The following is a 19331-nucleotide window of genomic DNA, read 5'->3' as shown; positions in this document are numbered from 1 at the left end:
TTGGAAATTTCTTCGTGAAAATACTATCGGATTTCTCCAGTAAAAATTCCATCCAAGATATCCAAATATATCGCAAAAACTCCTCCTGAAATTACTGTGTTTTTTTTTACAAAAATAGCTTTTAAGAATCATCTTTTAATTTTTGAACGAATTTCTACGTGAGTACTTATAAAATTGAGGCGTCTGCATCAAACCAAGGAACATTTTTGTGTTTTTAATTGGCCGGGGTTCAGCCAAATCGCATCAACAAGAAATTTCCTATTTTTCTGCTCAAGTTTTCGTGTAGCAGACTTTATTGATCACAAATCGTATCGGATAACGTAAGAGACCGAAATCCGTCCACCTCATGAAATATCCATATATTTAAGGGGGTTTAAGGGAATTAATTTATAAATAATTTATCTCATCCTGTTCATATACTTGACCGTGAGTAATGGCCAACCATTGGAATGGGTAGTAGGCGTTGAAATTAAATCCACAAAAATAAAAAAAAAATAAAACAAATCACAAGCCAGCAAACGCGAAGTTTCGGGTGCTAGTTGGTCAGCTTTAATTTAAATATTTGGTCCACAAGCAACAGTATCAACGACAAACATTTTATTTGCATTTGTTCCGTATGAATTCTAGAGACTTCAACATAGGGTAAAAGACCCAATAGGGGAGGAACTAAGCACGTCCCACTACTATTTCTTGCTTCCCATCAAGTCTATACTTCATAGCACTTACCTCAAGAGTGTATAAGAAAGATCGTTAAACATATTTCATCCGAAAAGTGTTGTAATTGCAGCAGAATCAGAGCCGTAGCGTGGACTCCCAGCGCCCTTGGCGAATCCGTTATTGAGCGCCCCTTACTTTTATGCATGTTCAATACAAATAGCATGGGATATTTTTGAAATTTTTGAACTTTTTTTACGTGGTGCATTTTCTAAATGTTTGCTTTATGAATTCCTTAAGCCGCATATATTCCAATAAAAAGGAAGTAAGGATTATAAAAAAATCTTTTTCAAAATTTTTTGACGATTTTGTGATAGATTAAATAAACCTCCGCAAATAAAAAAAAACTAGATCCAATAGTGCGTGTGTCGCCGACAAAAAAATCTTGACTTATACTTATTGTGAATTCATGCATTAGTGGATCAAGCTAGGCCAATTAACCTCCATCGCTTAAATTGCTGGTCAGTGGATGGGTCACTATCGGACGTAGTCGCATCAAGAAGAACCCTACTTTGGAGTGCATTGAATAACCTTCGGAATCACCATTAGACCATGAATCGTCATTATTAATGAAGAAAAAATCAACTCTAGAGTGACTTGGTCGGTGGTGGTTTGAAAGGCCTTTAAATGAAATTCAACTTTGGTAGAAGGTAGAATTGGTAGAAGGTAGGAATAGTGATTGGACCAAGTCGTATCAAGAAAACTCCGGACTTATTCGGATCAAGATATATTAATTCCTGGGCTATCGGTAATTCGGTGCATTGGTTGACGTGGTAAGGTCAATAAATTTAAACTTTGAAGTTGATCAGTTGCTATCATTACTGAAATACCTTGATGCAGATTCTCGTATTCAGTTTGTCTTTAGATAAGTGCCTCGTTTGAACCTTTACCAGATTTTATAGACCTAAAAAATGAATTCAAAATGGTATCGAATTTTCAACGGCTTTTCTTGTTTTTCACCATCATATAAGTGTATAGTTTGAAGGAATCGAATATGTCACTGGATCACATGCCATCGTTAAGGTTGGTGTTTGAACCTCATATAGTTTGCCTGCATACAATGAGATAATATATCTCAAATTCATACAAACTCCCTATCACTACTTCGTAGTATCTATTAATTGAAAACGGCTCAGATTTCTTAGTCACGAACAAAAAATATACGCGTTTTTTACAGTCTGCTCTGTGTTTCGCCTTTGGCGTATTGAAGTCCTCATCTAAGGCTTCTTCCCCAGAAGCTTGTTCCATTCTTTTTTTCTGTATTTCCTTTTCCTTTTTTTCACTTTCTTTTCCATCAGTGAGGATGCTTCCTGATCCAACGTTCTGATATCTATATCAGTTAATAACGGAATAGAATCTGAAAATCTTTGAACCGGTGAATTTAAGAATAGTTTTGAGTAAATAGTTTTTTTTTTCATGGTTTGATGTTAGCCGGTTGAGATCTTCAGCATTAATAAACAAAGAGTTATCACCCAAAAAAATCAAATAAAATTCAAGTGGTATCCAACCGCGTAAAAAACGTTGATGTGATTTGTCATCATTTTCCATAGTACAATTCTGGTTTTCGGCGCCCCCCTGCGGCATGGCGCCCTTGGCGGGGGCCAACCTGGCCAACCACACGCTACGGCGCTGATGATATGGTATATCGTGCTATGTACTTCATCGTAAATGAATAATCATTCAGAAACTGACAAATATTTCGGAATAACGAAGAATTTGACAAGATGAATTCAATAGCCATGTGTTTTATATGTCATATTTCAGAATGTATTAAAAATGACAACAAGTGACTCCTCATGACATTTGTTTAATGAATGCTTAATAGTGTAATGCATGCCATTCAATAAGGGCTTGGACATATCCGAAAAATAATATGAGTATAGACTTCAAACGTAAGTTTTGTTCTCAACAATATTTGCTAATGAACATAAAGTTCATCTAAATAGACATGAAACTAGTTTTCGAATAAACGTCCTTAGATCTAGCAGTTATTTATAAAATTTTCGCCTAAAACTAAATCCGCGCGAAACCCTAAAATCCTTTTGTTAATTCGCCAAATCCGCGAATATCGCGAAATCCGCGTAGTCGTAACAACCCTAAGAGAGGACAGTGATTTTATTTCAATGGAACCCGCTCATTCATTCTTTCCAGTTTTCACGATGATCAGCCAGAATATTTCTGGATAAACTCGTCACTTATGTCAATGATTTGTCTTGGAAATTTTGATGGAAGATAGAAATTTGGTGACATACAAGGGTAATTCTTTTTGGGTAAGTTGAATATTGTAAAGCGTCCGAAAATGTTTGTCATGCTTAATTCTAATAAGTAAAAAAATATCTTAATTACCCTCAGGTTAGTGCACTAATATTAGAAAAAATCGAAATATTCCCCCATATACCATCATCGTGATTCATGACTAAAAAATTATTAGATGGATTAGTTTAATTTCGCTCGTTTACCAATTGGGTCTTAAGATGAAGAACCGATATTCGATTTTATTTCAGGGAACGATGAAGTTAATCATCCTGAACGCGTCAGTTTTTGTTCTGACTCAAAAATTGAAAGGAACATTGTTTAATTTGAAATTTGAAAATAGATGAAAAATGCTTTTTCGACATTTTTGGTCTTGTTTGACGTAAGGACTCAAACGCACTAGCAAAACACCGCAGGGCACTTGACTCAACCTATAAGTGTTAATATATGGGCCTGACGTTTTGGGCTGATGGTTGATTCGTTCTGAAATGTTGCACAGGCCAATATTTGCCTCAAAATGTATTAAACATAAAAATATTATTTTTACCGATTCAGATTTTTACCAGATTTTTATAACATCGGTTCAAGTATTCTTGACCGATGCACTATCGTTTGCAACTATAAACGAGGTAGGGCTTTAGGACCCAATTCCTTTGTTGTTTTTTTCGGATTTATATGTGCATTATCACTTACTAAATTTCATTATGGATATCGAAGACACTTCAGCTAGTGATATCGTTCAAAACTTTTAAAAACCACCACAATTTCTACTATTGGTTCGACCTATAGACTGTCTGGAATATGTGGAGGCCTCGTCTGCTCTTAAACATCATGTTTTTTGTGCAAGTCCTGAAGCGACTTGTGGCATTTGTTAAAATAACAGAAGAGCCCCCGTGGGTCTCGTACGATGCGTTTCAAACGAAAAGATGAACATGACCAGTGAACTTTCAAAAGGTAATATGTTTTCTAGTGAAATTGAAATGAAATATTTTTGATCAATTTATTTGTTCATTCTAATGTAAATATGTAGCACTTCAATTTTCGGACCCGTAGATTCCATAGGCGACATGTAATAGAACTATTGTAACCAAATGGGCGTATGATATCATATAGTAAAATAGAAAGAGATCTACAGTATCTATGATTCCTCATCATTTATAAAATTACCATCCCACAACCTGTTCGTGAACGACATTACCTACAGCAGCCAATCAGATGAATGACGATTATGTGCTAAATGGAAGGAAGTTCTACATTTGCTACGAAGACCAACTTTCAAATTTAGTTTGTGCACACGAAGAATTCCCATTTACATTAACAGGTACCGGTATCGAATGATTACACCATGACAAATAGGGTTAGTTCCACGTTTAAATCCAGGTTAGCCGGTTCAGGTGAATTGAGCAAATCACTTGACTTGGTCACGAATTGAACGCGTACAAACCTTCTTCAATACATATCTGTATTGAACGAAAGCTCAGTACGTTCAACTCGTGGAAAGTCAATTGAATTCAAACGATATGATCAATCCACTTGCCAATATTATTTTTAATTGGAAATACAACACGAAAGAGAGTGGTAGTTTTCTAAAGTAGTGTCTAGTGTTCTATTTAGGGAGGGCTAGTAGAGCGAGCGCGCCAATCGATCAGTTTCATGTGCGTGGAGGCTTGCTTGTTGATATTATGGTTGATTGCGTTTTCTTGCGCAGCAACAGAATGGGATTATTTTTTGTTTAGCCAGAAGAAAGGAGCCTTGAGTGTTATTTTTGTTTTCGATGTTTGGAAAATTAACGCAAAACCGCATACCTTGTTCGAAATCATCTGCGACAGGACCGGACCGTGGGGAGGTGTGGGACGCGGTTTGCCAGGAAAACGCGCGTTTTGATGAATTTTGTCAGTTGGGTGGTTTGGTTTTAGCGGTTAGGAGTTTGAGGAATGGGTGTGTTGAAAATTTGGATCGTTCATGGGTTATGAAAGAAAAAAGAAATATCAATTATTACTAATTTCAAAGCTAACACAGATAGCTGTTATTACTGGTACGGTTCTATCTAGTTATCGAGTTCTTATTTAATTCGGATTCATCTTGAAGCAGCTGATGAAATCCTCAATGTTGCTGAATGCTCTAAACCTTCAAATTGTGAGCGAAAAAATCTCGAAATATGACGAGCAATTCGTCATTGAAACATTTTTCTGTTGATTTTTTAATTTTGTATTTTCACTAATAACTACCTATAAGAAGCAAAAGAGCATGCTGTTAATGAATGAGTGGTGATGGTTGATCGGTGATGAGAAGCAAAAATGTGTGAAAATCAATTTCATATCAAGAATACGTGGATAAATCAGATAAAGATGCATAGGGCAATGTAAACGGATGGACAAGCTCCCAGTAGTAAATCCAATTATGAATAAAAAAATAAATCGGAAACTTTAAAAAATAGTTATTGTGAATTGGTAACAGTTCGTTGTGAAGATAATTGACGTTATTTTTAAAATTATGTTTCAAATTTAGTCTAAGTAAAAAAGAATTGCACATGATTCTGGAAAGCTTAGAAATTTCATGAATTGATTTTGGCTCTACCTAATGTAATTAATAAATGATGAACGTTCATCGTTTATTGGTTTTAAGACTGAGATAGCCAAAATGAATTCATAGTATCATTAGATTTCCAGGAATTAGATATTCATAATTCACATGCACTTGACCACGTACATAATTCAGGAAGGAATTATTTTGGTCATAACAAGAGTTTACAACATTATTTTTTAACATATATTTTTTGTATCCTGATTTAATTGAAAGTGGATTATATTCGTTTTTAGATAATGGCCGATTTACTACTTTGAGCGTCATCCAAACAGTGCGGAAATCCTAAGGAAATAGAACGATAGTTACGACTTCCAGTAGATCGGAACGAACTCGATAGAAACGGTGAACGGGATGGGCCCAACGAGAGCGAACCATAACCAGCTGTGGTGATGTACCCTGCATTACTACTAAGCTTGCTGCTAGATCCAACACCAGAAGAGCGATTAAGCCTATTATTGTTCTTGCTGCTGATGAAGCCTTCGGTACTAGTCCTATCGCGATTATCTCCATCGTTCCCGCTTCCGTCGTCACCACCAGCAGCCGTACTGCGATGTTCCGACTCATCACCCGTTACAGTGTTATCAGTGGGGTACTGCTCGGTAAACTCGGCTGTTATCGTTACATCGGTCGTCACGTTTGCGGAGAGGTCAGGATCACTACTTCTAGGCGTGCGATATTTTCGTGCGTTAGTTGTATCGGAAAATGGATAGGCTACTGAGGGTGGTGCTTCCACGAGGTAATCGTCGGTTGAGAACACGGATGATGAGTCGTTTCCATCGGTCCAGCTGGTGATGTTCAACGGAAACGGCAACCGATGAGCATTTTCTAGCTTGCATTGGATGCTGGTCGGGCGGTGGTTAGTTCCATTCGATAGAAACATCAACTCACAGGATTCCATGACGTCCATCTGGATGTAGAGTACGGCTCCGTTCGGGTCATCCTTGGCCCGGCAGATGTAGTGGCCACCATCCTCCAGACGGTACGGTCTCAGAACGAACCCCAGCGATTCGGAATATCTGTAGTTGTCAATTTGCATCTGTTGGGAGTTGGATTATGGGGTAATTAAGAACAACGGTAGTAATAAGAGAAAGTTCAACGGTAGCGAAACTGCATCGTACGGTTCTAGTATGGAAACCGAGTCTGATTGCAGACTAGTTGGTAATTAATCAGCAACGTGTTTGATTGTCGTAGAGTAAAGGCAGAGGTCGCGTAATTAAATAGATAGAGAGCAGAGGGTAGAGTAGTAGTAGAATGGTTCAGAGACAGACAAAGAGTGTATACAGAAAAGGAAACCTTGGAAGGGGTGGCGCGTCGATGTTTAAATTATGAGCTTTATATTTAAAGTTGTTATCAGTAATTACAGTTTCATACACTATTTACACGAACTGTGACATAGTAAGTGACCTCACAACTGCTGTAGTGATGTCGAGAGAATGTTCGTTCAATTAAGGATGCAGTCAATTGGTTTCTGCTAATTTAGATTGATTGAAATATATGTGAAGCATTTCGAAAACATATAGTTGTGCTTAAAATTGTGGATTTTACGGAACGGTCTTGTGAGCAAAAGATTGCATTTTTCGAGTTGACGAGTTCGATTCTTGTTCCGATATAGTGGGATTTTTTTATAAGTAGAGCGAATTTTGGCAGCGGCATACCCAACCAGCGGGTGTCAGATTTTATTACAGTTGTGTATAACATTTTGAAATACACAAAATTTTATAGATTGTAATGCAATCATTGTGCAAACCTTACAATTTTTCGTTAATGTGAAACAAATCTGTATGAAAGAAAAGAAGAGAATGAGGTTTCAAGGATGCCAAAGCAGGAATTCAACCGGAACATGAGAATAATTTACAAGGATTGCGATAAATTGTACTATTTTGAAAGCTTCCAGTGAAATTCTCGGAATTTCCGTTGCAAAATTCTTAGAATTTGCGCTGGAAAATTCTTGAAATTTCCGTTTGAAAATTCTCAGAATTTCCGAAAAAAAAAATTCTTGGAACTTTTGTTGGTAAACTCTTGGAATTCCCGATGGAATTTTTTTAGAATTTCTGTTAGGAAATTCTTGGAATTTCCGTTGGAATTTTTTTGGAATTTTCGTTAGGACATTCTTTGAGTTTCGGTTGAGAAATTCTTGGAATTTCTGTTGGGATATTCTCCAAATAAATGTTGGGAAATTCTCAGAATTTACGTTGGAAAATTCACGGAATTTCCGTTGGAAAGCTCTTGGAATTTTCGTTGGGAAATTCTAGGAACTTACGTTGGGAAATTCCAAAAATATCTTGGAATTTCCGTTGGTAAATTCTTGGAATTCCCAATGGAAATTTTTTGGAATTTCTTTTGGGAAATTCTTGGAATTTCTGTTGGGATTTTTTTAAAAGTTTCCGTTGGGAAATTCTTGGAATATCTGTTGGGAAATTCTTGGGATTTCCGGGAAATTCTCGAAATTTCCGTTGGGAAATTCTTGGAATTTTTTCGAGAATTTCACAACGGAAATTCCGGGAATTTCCCAACGGAAATTCTAAAAATTTCCCAGCGGAAATTCTGAGAATTTCCCAACGGAAATTCCGAGAATTTCTCAACGGAAATTCCGAGAATTTCCCAACGGAAATTCCGAGAATTTCCCAACGGAAATTCCGAGAATTTCCCAACGGAAATTCCGAGAATTTCCCAACGGAAATTCCGAGAATTTCCCAACGGAAATTCCGGGAATTTCCCAACGGAAATTCTAAAAATTTCCCAGCGGAAATTCTGAGAATTTCCCAACGGAAATTCCGAGAATTTCTCAACGGAAATTCCGAGAATTTCCCAACGGAAATTCCGAGAATTTCTCAACGGAAATTCCGAGAATTTCCTAATGGAAATTCCGAGATTTTCCCAATGGAAATTCCGAGAATTTCCCAATGGAAATTCCGAGACCCAACGGAAATTCCGAGAATTTCCCAACGGAAATTACGAGAATTTCCCAACGGAAATTCCGAGAATTTCCCAACGGAAATTTTTAAACGGAAATTCCGAGAATTTCCCAACGGAAATTCCGAGAATTTCCCAACGGAAATTCCGAGAATTTCCCAACGGAAATTCCGAGAATTTCCCAACGGAAATTCCGAGAATTTCCCAACGGAAATTCTGAGAATTTCCCAACGGAAATTCAAGAATTTCCCAACGGAAATTCCGAAGAATTTCCCATCGGAAATTCCGAGAATTTCCCAACGGAAATTCCGAGAATTTCCCAACGGAAATTCCGAGAATTTCCCAACGGAAATTCCGAGAATTTCCCAACGGAAATTCCGAGAATTTCCCAACGGAAATTCCGAAAATTTTCCAACGGAAATTCCGAGAATTTCCCAACGGAAATTCCGAGAATTTCTTAACGGAAATTTCTAGAATTATCCAACGGAAAATCCTAGAATTTCCCATCGGAAATTCCTAGAATTTCCTAACAGAAATTCCTAGAATTTCTAACAGAAATTCCTAGAATTTCCCAATGGAAATTCCTAGAATTTCCCAACGGAAATTGTAGAATTTCTAACGGAAATTCCGAGGATTTCCAACAGAAATTCCGAGAATTTCTCAACGGAAATACCGGGATTTCCCAACGGAAAATCCGATACTTTCCCAACGTATATTCTGAGAATTTCCCAACGGAAATTTCGAGAGTTTCCCAACGGAAATTCCGAGAATTTCGCAATGGAAATTCGAGAATTTCCAACGGAAATTCCGAGAATTTCCCAACGGAAATTCGAGATTTCCCAACGGAAATTCCGAGAATTTCAACGGAAATTCGAGAATTTCCCAACGGAAATTCGAGAATTTCCAACGGAAATTCGAGATTTCCCAACGGAAATTCGAGATTTCCCAATGGAAATTCCGAGAATTTCCCAATGTAAATTTCGAGAATTTCCCAACGTAAATTCCGAGAATTTTCCAACGGAAATTCTGAGAATTTCCCATTTGAAATTCTGAGAATTTCCCAACGGAAATTCCGAGAATTTCCCAACGGAAATTCCGAGAATTTCCCAACGGAAATTCCGAGAATTTCCCAACGGAAATTCCGAGAATTTCCCAACGGAAATTCCGAGAATTTCCCAACGGAAATTCCGAGAATTTCCCAACGGAAATTCCGAGAATTTCCCAACGGAAACTCTGAGAATTTCCCAACGGAAATTCCGAGAATTTCCCAACGGAAATTCCGAGAATTTCCCAACGGAAATTCCGAGAATTTCCCAACGGAAATTCATAAAAAAAATTCAACGGAAATTCCCTAAAATTTTCCCACGGAAATTCAGAGAATTTCCCAACGGAAATTCCGAGAATTTCCCAACGGAAATTTCGAGAATTTCCCAACGGAAATGCCGAGAATTCCGAAAATTCACGAACGGGAATTCCGAGAATTTACCAACGGAAATTCCGAGAATTTCCCAACGTAAATTACTAAAATTTCCCAACGGGAATTCCGAGAATTTCCAACGGAAGTTCGAGAATTTCCCAACGGAAATTCCGAGAATTTCCCAACGGAAATTCCGAGAATTTCCCAACGGAAATTCCAAGAATTTCCCAACGGAAATTCCAAGAATTTCCCAACGGAAATTCCAAGAATTTCCCAACGGAAATTCCAAGAATTTCCCAACGGAAATTCCGAGAATTTCCCAACGGAAATTCCGAGAATTTCCCAACGGAAATTCCGAGAATTTCCCAACGGAAATTCCGAGAATTTCCCAACGGAAATTCCGAGAATTTCCCAACGGAAATTCCGAGAATTTCCCAACGGAAATTCCGAGAATTTCCCAACGGAAATTCCGAGAATTTCCCAACGGAAATTCCTAGAATTTCCCAACGGAAATTCCTAGAATTTCCCAACGGAAATTCCTAGAATTTCCCAACGGAAATTCCGAGAAATTCCCAACGGAAATTCCTAGAGTTTCCCAACGGAAATTCCTAGAATTTCCTATCGGAAATTCCTAGAATTTCCCAACAGAATTTCCTAGAACTTCCCAACGGAAATTCCGAGAATTTCCCAACGGAAATTCAGAGAATTTCCCAACGGAATATCAGAGAATTTTCCAACGGAAATTCCGAGAATTTCCCAATGGAAATTCCGAGAATTTCCCAACGGAAATTCCGAGAATTTCCCAACGGAAATTCCGAGAATTTCCCAACGGAAATTCCGAGAATTTCCCAACGGAAATTCCGAGAATTTCCCAACGGAAATTCCGAGAATTTCCCAACGGAAATTCCGAGAATTTCCCAACGGAAATTCCGAGAATTTCCCAACGGAATTTCCGAGAATTTTCCACCGGAAATTCCGAGAATCACCCAACGGAAATTCCGAGAATTTCCCAACGGAAAATCCAAGAATTTCCCAACGAAAGTTCCAAGAATTTCTCAACGGAAGTTCCAAGAATTTCCCAACGGAGATTCCGAAAATATCCAAACAAAAATTCCAAGCATTTCCCAACGGAGATTCCGAAAATATCCCAGCAAAAATTCCAAGAGTTTCCCAACGGAAATTCCCAAAAAAATTTCACCATTTTCGGTTAAAAAAAAATTCCTACGGAAATTCCGAGAATTTCCGAAGGAATATTCTGAGATTTTCCATAGAAAGTTCCGAGAATTTCCCAATGGATATCCCGAGAATTTGCCACCGGAAATTCTGTGAACTTTCCAACGGAAATTTCGAGTATTTCCCAACGGAAATGCCGAGAATTCCCCAACGGAAAGTCCGAGAATTCCCCAATGGAAATTCCGAGAATTTACCAACGGAGATTTCGAGAATTTCTCAACGGAAAGTACGAAATTTTCCCTTCCAAAATTCCGAGAATTTTCCATCGGAAATTCCAATGATTTCCTATCGGAAATAGAAATTCTAAGAATTTTGAAAGAGATTCAAATATTTTCCTGGGGAAGTGCGGTATTTTAATGGAAATTTGGATTTTATTATGGAAAAACTGAAGAGTTTTTCAAAAAAAATTAAAAAGTAATCTTCTTTTTCGATGTCTTTACATTACAACTGGAACTTGGCTTGCTTTTCAGCTTAGTATTCTTTGAGCATTTCATCAGAATTTCTATACTCGTCAATGCATCAGTATGCATCTTGTGTGGCTAGTACCATGAATAAACTATGCCAAGCGAGTGGGGAATGTTTTCCACTCGAAAACATCCTAGACCGCACCGAGAACCGAACTCACCATCTCCGCCTTTGCTAGCAAGGCTAACTGTAGGTAGACCGCAGTATTATATATTGAAATTCTTCGTGTTGATTTAGAAGAATTTTTTCTCGAAATGCAAAAGGGTTTTCCGTGGAGATTCAGATGAATCTTCCGTGGATATTCAGAAGGATGTGCAAAAAAGATCCGGTGATGAAACAGAGAAAAAATATAGTAAAATCCCAGATAAAGTTTCGTAAAAATAAGGAATATTTTGCCTGGATATCTAGACATTTTTATTGTTGAATCGCAGAGCAACATCCCTTGAAAATTTATATGAATTCCTTGCAAATTTGAAAGAATTTTTGGACATATTCCGAAAGGATTTTTTTGTGTAATTACAATAAATTTTTCTTTTGAAGATGTCTAAAACATTTCCAACCAAAGTTATGTATGCTATTATAATTGCTATTATAACTGCAATAAAAGTTCGGAGAAGAAAGTGATGGCACACACCTTCTGGGGAATACACGGTGTTGATAGTTCCGAAATGCTACACAATATACATACTTCTAACTGCATAAACAATCGAACGACCATTCTTACCTCTCGAACTGCATAGGTTATAATTATCGTGCGCAAGTACTTACTCGGTGCAGCTCCCAATGAGTTTCAACCTTTTATTGTTTTATTCAATTATCCGCGATATGGTATCTTATTTACACTACGCTTAGCAACATGTGTGTAACTTCTATACAAATTTAGTCGTCTGGCTGTACTTCTACCTTTGCCGGATGGAAAAAAAAATTAAACATTTCGCCAGCTGGTACTTGAGTACACTGTCTAGGGTGGGGGTTGTACATGGAGGTATGAGTCAACACTGCTTCCTATAAACAAGTTGGCGTTATTGACGGCATCGAATCTACACAGGTGAGGGAAAGTCATTTGCGGCGCATGTGGTTGCCGAAATGACTGTTCTGTTAATCGGGGAGGAACGAGATTTATTTGAATCGGGGTAAAGAAGGGTCTTGGTTTAAATTTTACCAACGCTTGGACCCACGTACATTGCAAATTGAGAAAGAATGGTTGACTTTGTTTGTGCTCGCGGTGGGAGCAGTGGTACATTGGTAGCCACGTGAGCTCATTGGTTTCGTTGCGTAATACGAATCCCTTGGCGGGATCAAACTGTGCGCCCCGATAGGTTTTGTTGTACTAAAATAGCGAAAGAAGAAGGAAGATCAGCGGACAGCATTTAGGTAAGGCAGAAATATGAAAGCCTGTAGAAAGATAAGATCTGAAAATGGAGCTATAAGGAAATTAGAATTACCTCCTGTTCATCTTTGACCAATTCGACCATGACGTCCTTGGACGATGGCTTACAAGGTATAACGACATCCTCGTACTGTTGGGCGGAGACTACGAGATGGGTTACTGGAACAAGTGGGCTCTTGGGATCCTTGACAAAGATATATGTGCTGGTTGCTTTGTACTCAGCTTCCTGGTCTTCCAAGTTAACGTCAGGGTCCAAGTTGTCGACTGACTCGTAGATACAATAGTACCGACCAACGACTTCGGCCGAAGTCTCGGGAATCGTCACCTTGATACCGAACGGTTTGTTCTTATCGTCTGTGGTGATAGATTCGGTCGCGATTAAAGGTGCCTCAATATCCTATAGTGGAGATACAGTGTAATAATAATATGCGTCTAACCCTGTAAAAAATTACATACCTCTTGTTCTGTGCGTTTGATGAGCCATCGGATGGGTTCGCTGGCTTTGCAGGTCATCTCGTAAGTGATGCCTGCTGCCAGTTCCACCTCCGGTTCGTACGATTCGATTTCGGGGGCACCGTTCTGGCTAAGTAGGTCGCGATACATGTCGTTCGCTTCACTAGCTGTAATGGAAGAGATAGAGATGAAGAAAAAATCGATTATTAAATTTTTATATATCTGTATGCACTATAGTACTGGAAATGGTTTATCAGTTTCACTAGTTGAGTACATTAATTATGCATGCCGTAGGTAGCGCCATATGCTTATGGAAAAGCAAATTTGGTTGATTCATTGTTTCAATACACAAGGTCGATTTGACTAAATTGGCAGCAAGAGCTTCATAGTTTAACTCAAACATCTAATTGTGAATGCCATGATGTCTTTACTCTACATATTGTTCCAAAGTATTGCTACAAGATTTTGGTGAGCGCTAATTTGTATTCAAAACTGTACGGTGATATTGGCATTCGTCAATAGATGGAAGGAATTTTATCATTTTTCATGGCAACGGTGCTGGCGTTTCTCACTACCATGAAACTTTGTCCGCCAAGTATCGCTTCCGCTACATCTAATGCACGTCTGCGGTTAACTGCATGCCAGTGATGGTATGTGGTTTGAAGACATACATTTGTTTGCATGCTTGTCAGAACTTCTGACTCAGAAGACGATTAATTAGTTATTTATTGACCTTCTTGGAAGCATATATTACACATTGTCATTCATTAAAAACCGAATAAAATGACTCATTGGCATAAATAAGGGGGGCTAGGAGGGGCTCTCACTCCCCTCCCTAGAAAAAAATTAGCCCCCCTAGGATTTGATAAGTTAGTTAGCAATGATATCAGTTTCATAATGAAATACCGAAAAAGTTTGAAGACTAAAGAGTTATCTCTCATATTCAATCTATCATACTTAATGAAATAAGTGGAAGAAAAATTAGCTCGTTTCTGAATTCTGAGAAAGATTCCCATCAGCATCCGAGATGGATTCTCATCAGAATCTGAGAAGAATTCTCACTTCAATCTCTAAAGAATTCTTTTCGGATTCATTGAAGTATTCCAATCGTAATCCAGAAGAATTCCTACTGGATTCTTTCCAGTATTGTTAAGCAATACCCTTGGGAATCTATGAAAAATACCCTTTAAAATCCATAGAGGATTTCCTTTAGAATCTCTCGTTGATTTGCTCCGGAATATCTCCAGATTCGTTTTAAGATTGGTTTAGGAATTGCTTGACAAATCAGAATCCTTCGGCGATTTGCTTCGTAATCCTTTGCAGGTTTAATTCGGAGTCTCTCGACGTTTTGCAATTGATCTGCGTTGGGATCTCTAGACGATAAGGAATCCGGCTGGCGATTAGCTTCGGAATCCCGCGAAGAATTGCTTCAGAATCATTCGACGATTCGTTTCGGAATACATCGACGGTTTGCTTCAGAATTTCTCATAGATTTTGTTTAGAGTCCCTTAACGAATTTTTCTGGAACCATTCGACGAATTGCTTCGAAATCTTTTGATGATTTGCATCGGAATCCCTCAACGATTTGCTTCAACATCCTTGGAGGATTCCCTTAGGGATCGCTGGAGGATTCTTTTCGAAATAACTGAAGGATTAATTCGGAGTCGCTCAACGATTTGCTTCGAAGTCCTTCGACGGATTGCTTCGGAATCCTTCGACGGTATGCGTCTTCATCCATGGAACATTGCTCATGAAATACCTGGAGCCATCATATTAGAATTCCTGGAGGGTTTTTGACGAAATCCCTGGAATATTCCTCTTCAAATTCCCGTCGAAATTCCTGGAGGGTGAAGGATCCCTGGTACATTCTCGTCGCAATCCTTGAAATTTTTTCGTTGGAATTCCTGAAACATTCCCTCCGAAATCTCTGGTTGATTCCCTTCATGATCCCTGGAGGCTCCCATCGGTATTCTTGAAGGATTCATGTTGAAATAAATATCTAGAAATTCTTGTCGGAGTCCCTGGAACATTCCAGTCAGGATCATTAAAGGATTCTCATCAGAATTCTTGGAAGATTCTCGGCGGAATCCATGGAAAGTTGCACTACTTTTTTTCATTTGAGATAGATAGAATATTTATGAAGTATGCAAATATATCCACTGCCTGACGCTAGTCGAGCGTAATTAAACATAGACTGTGAGTTGTGAATGAGTGTGACGGATCCGCAATTGCCTTAGGTGGTTGAACTGCATTTGTCACATTATCGCTGATAACTTGATGAGATGAGAATTTTCAAAAAGAGGGTCAACTTCGAGAAGAAATATAAAGGGGCTATAGCCCCCCCTAGGCATCGGAGGTAGTTACGCCAATGAAAATGACGCATTAGAAACGAACTTTTGAATTGAACAATACTATTGTTGCTAGGGAGACCACCTTAGTCTAGCGGTAAGACGCCGCGGCTACAAAGCACAATAATTCGATTCGAGGGCAGCCAAGACCTAAAAAATCGAAATTCGTATTTTGGTCGGAATTATATTTTTTTCATTTTATAAAATACTTATGTGGTTCAAATTCGTTTTGTTTGACGAAGTTCTGTTAAGGTTATGACGTAACAATCATTTTAAATTGAACATGAGTGTTGATTTCCAATTAAAAACGCTGTTTGACAAAGCGTTTAGATAAGCATCGTACGGCTTCAATTACATCGCTAACATCAATATTATTTCAAGACTACATTATCAGGGACTTAAATAGTATGTCTATGTCAAATATAGGTGACAGAACTCAAATTAAGTTATCTTTATGTACAAATTTATTTTGAATACTCACATTTTTTTGGTTGAAGTCCCAAAGCATAGGCGCCGATGAGTACCCGTAATGATTCTATGCTCATTACAAAGCTTAAAGCAATAGCTTTCTATTAGTCACTATTTTGTTTTGCAAGAAGTTGCGATAAGTTGTTTTTCTAACGTTTTAGTTTGGAATGTGCTTAGTATTTTTTGGTCTGTCTGAAACCTCACAAATGCGTATTTTTTGTTTATTAAGGTTCTTGTAATTCTTGTAATGCCTTTTTCTAATTATAAGATTGAAGAATCTTACTTCCAAAATCATCTCCTGGCATCCGAGAATCTATCAATTTTAGTTTTTTTTCATATGAATTTTTGTTGTTGGGATTTTGTTTATGTCTATTAATCCGAAATACGTAATCACGCTGAAAACTTTTCAAAAACATATGAAAACTCTTAGTATTGGATATAAGCATGATTCATAACTTTTCCATCAAAATGATTCTACCTATAAAGAGTTTCAAGTTCTAATGTTTGAGCTTGAGCTAAACTGTAACACACTATTCTGGCCAGCAATAGACAATGTTGGTACTAAGAACTGAATTGTCTCATATTTGTGGAAATAATTATTCTGTTTCGAGTCAAAATTATACAGGATTAAAATGTAACTAAATATTTACAATAAACGTTGTTCGTTTGTCATTCAAATAAAATAATTCTTTTCAAATGCAACTTTTTGTCAAAAATATTGCATAATTGTGGATTAGACTGGCCCAACTTAGTATGGGGAGAAAAAAATGTTGTCGAATTCCACGGGGCACCCCCCAGGATTGTGTCTTTTGGTGAGAAAATCAATCTTTGAAAATTTCAGCTCAATCGGTTGATGCATAAGCTGGCGCAATTGATTTGAAGTTTGTTTGGGGATTTCAGCCAAAATATATAGGAAAATACACCTCCGTCACTCATTCGATATGAAAATTGTTTCTGATCGTTCGATTGAGCTCAGAATTTTAAAAACGGCAATTGGTATGTTACAGAACAATTTCACAGAACATTGTATGATGATTAAATGAACTTTTATATAGTTTTTGGCTGATGCGATTCGATCAATAAATCCAAAATTGCAATATCCAGCTCTCAATACATCAGCCGAAAGCTAAGTAAAAGTTCATTTAATCATAGTACAATGTTCTGTGAAATTGTTCTGTAATATATTAACTGCCCTTTTTGCAATGCTGAGCTCAATCGAACGATCAGAAACCATTTTTAAATCGAATGAGTGACGAAGGTGTATTTTCCTATATATTTTGGTTGAAATCCCCATACAAACTTCAAATCAATTGCGCCAGCTTATGCACCAACCGATTGAGCTGAAATTTTCAGAGATTGATTTTCTCACCAAAAGACACAATCCTGGGGGGTGCCCCGTGGAATTCGACAACATTTTGTTTCCTGGGCCAGTCTATTGTGGATGTTCCATAATTTGAGGAACATCTTCTTCTTCTTCTTCTTGGCATTACATTCCCATACTGGGACAGAGCCGCCTCGCAGCTTAGTGTTCATTAAGCACTTCCACAGTTATTAACTGCGAGGTTTCTAAGCCAATTTACCATTTTTGCATTCGTATATCATGAGGCTAACACGATGATACTTTTATGCCCAGGGAAGTCGAGACAATTTCCAATCCGAAAATTGCCGGGAATCGAACCCAGCCACCCTCAGCATGGTCTTGCTTTGTAGCCGCGCGTCTTACCGCACGGCTAAGGAGGGCCCTAGAATGAGGAACATAGAATGACTTATACAAAACTTCTCCGTAACATATTGAATATTATAGCTGGCATGACAAGGACCGTTGAATCAAATGATTTGGGGATTATTTTTATTTATATTCATGTCGTATTCATTATTTGAACAAGCATAACAGATGAATAAGGCAACCGAGATTCTATCATTCAAATCACACACTATTTATATATTTGACTTTTTTGGTCCCATTTGCTTGAACGATAACATTTGCTATTTCAATAGTGATTCAAAATTTTGAGCTGATTTGATTGTAATTGACTTTTCCTGTCAAAAATTGTATCTCGTTTTATTGTCTTAGTGGTGGTGGCAGCAAATCAACGCAAGGATGTGCAAGCTGAGGATAAAAGGCCGTTTCTTCAACTACAGCATCATCAACGTGCACTGCCCACACGAAGGGAGATCCGACGACGAGAAAGAAGCGTTCTATGCGCAGCTGGAGCAGACATACGATGGATGCCCACTGCGGGACGTCAAAATCGTCATCGGTGACATGAACGCTCAGGTAGGAAGGGAGGAAATGTATAGACCGGTCATCGGACCGGATAGTCTGCATACCGTATCGAACGACAACGGCCAACGATGCATATACTTTGCCGCCTCCCGCGGAATTGTAGTCCGAAGCACTTTCTTCCCCCGCAAGAATATCCACAAGGCCACATGGAAATCACCTAATCAAGTAACGGAAAGCCAAATCGACCACGTTCTAATCGACGCTAAATTCAACTCCAACATCACGAACGTACGCACTTACCGCAATGCGATTATTGATTCCGACCACTACCTCGTTGCAGTATGCCTGCGCTCAAAACTCTCGACGGTGATCAACACGCGTCGGAGTCGTCCGCCGCGGTTAAGCATTGGGCGGCTACAAGACGGTAGGCTAGCCCAAGACTACTCCCAACGGAAGAGCAGCTAGGTGCAGCATCTCTTGAAGATGGCTGGAGAGATATTCGATCCGCCATTGGAAGCACCGCAACCGCTGCACTAGGCACGGTGGCTCCGGATCAGAGAAACGACTGGTATGACGGCGAATGTGAGCAGTTAGTTGAGGAGAAGAATGCAGCATGGGCGAGATTGCTGCAACACCGCACGAGGGCGAACGAGGCACGATACAAACGGGTGCGGAACAGACAAAACTCGATTTTCCGGAGGAAAAGCGCCAGCAGGAAGATCGAGACCGTGAAGAGACGGAGGAACTGTACCGCGCTAATAACGCACGAAAGTTCTATGAGAAGTTGAACCGTTCACGTAAGGGCCACGTGCCACAGCCCGATATGTGTAAGGACATAAACGGAACCTTCTTACAAACGAGCGT

At 38.6% G+C, this 19331-nt stretch overlaps 1 protein-coding gene across 9 annotated transcripts in view; it reads right to left on the bottom strand.

Moving 5' to 3' along the window:
- Nucleotides 1–19331, bottom strand: part of LOC134213068 (vascular endothelial growth factor receptor 1-like) — a 141933-nt gene that overhangs the window by 13435 nt on the left and 109167 nt on the right. For 6 of the 9 annotated variants that reach the window (XM_062691603.1, XM_062691605.1, XM_062691601.1 and 3 more), the window contains 4 exons: nucleotides 13428–13591; nucleotides 13027–13368; nucleotides 6442–6589; nucleotides 4773–4787 (listed from right to left, as the gene is read on the bottom strand). In XM_062691603.1, the coding sequence (XP_062547587.1) occupies nucleotides 4773–4787; nucleotides 6442–6589; nucleotides 13027–13368; nucleotides 13428–13591 (669 nt within the window). The other 3 variants (XM_062691608.1, XM_062691607.1, XM_062691610.1) reach the window with 3 other exon arrangements.

This window comes from Armigeres subalbatus, chromosome 2, assembly GCF_024139115.2.
Source record: "Armigeres subalbatus isolate Guangzhou_Male chromosome 2, GZ_Asu_2, whole genome shotgun sequence".
Classification (NCBI taxonomy): domain Eukaryota; kingdom Metazoa; phylum Arthropoda; class Insecta; order Diptera; family Culicidae; genus Armigeres; species Armigeres subalbatus.
This window is presented reverse-complemented; position numbering and strand designations above follow the sequence as displayed.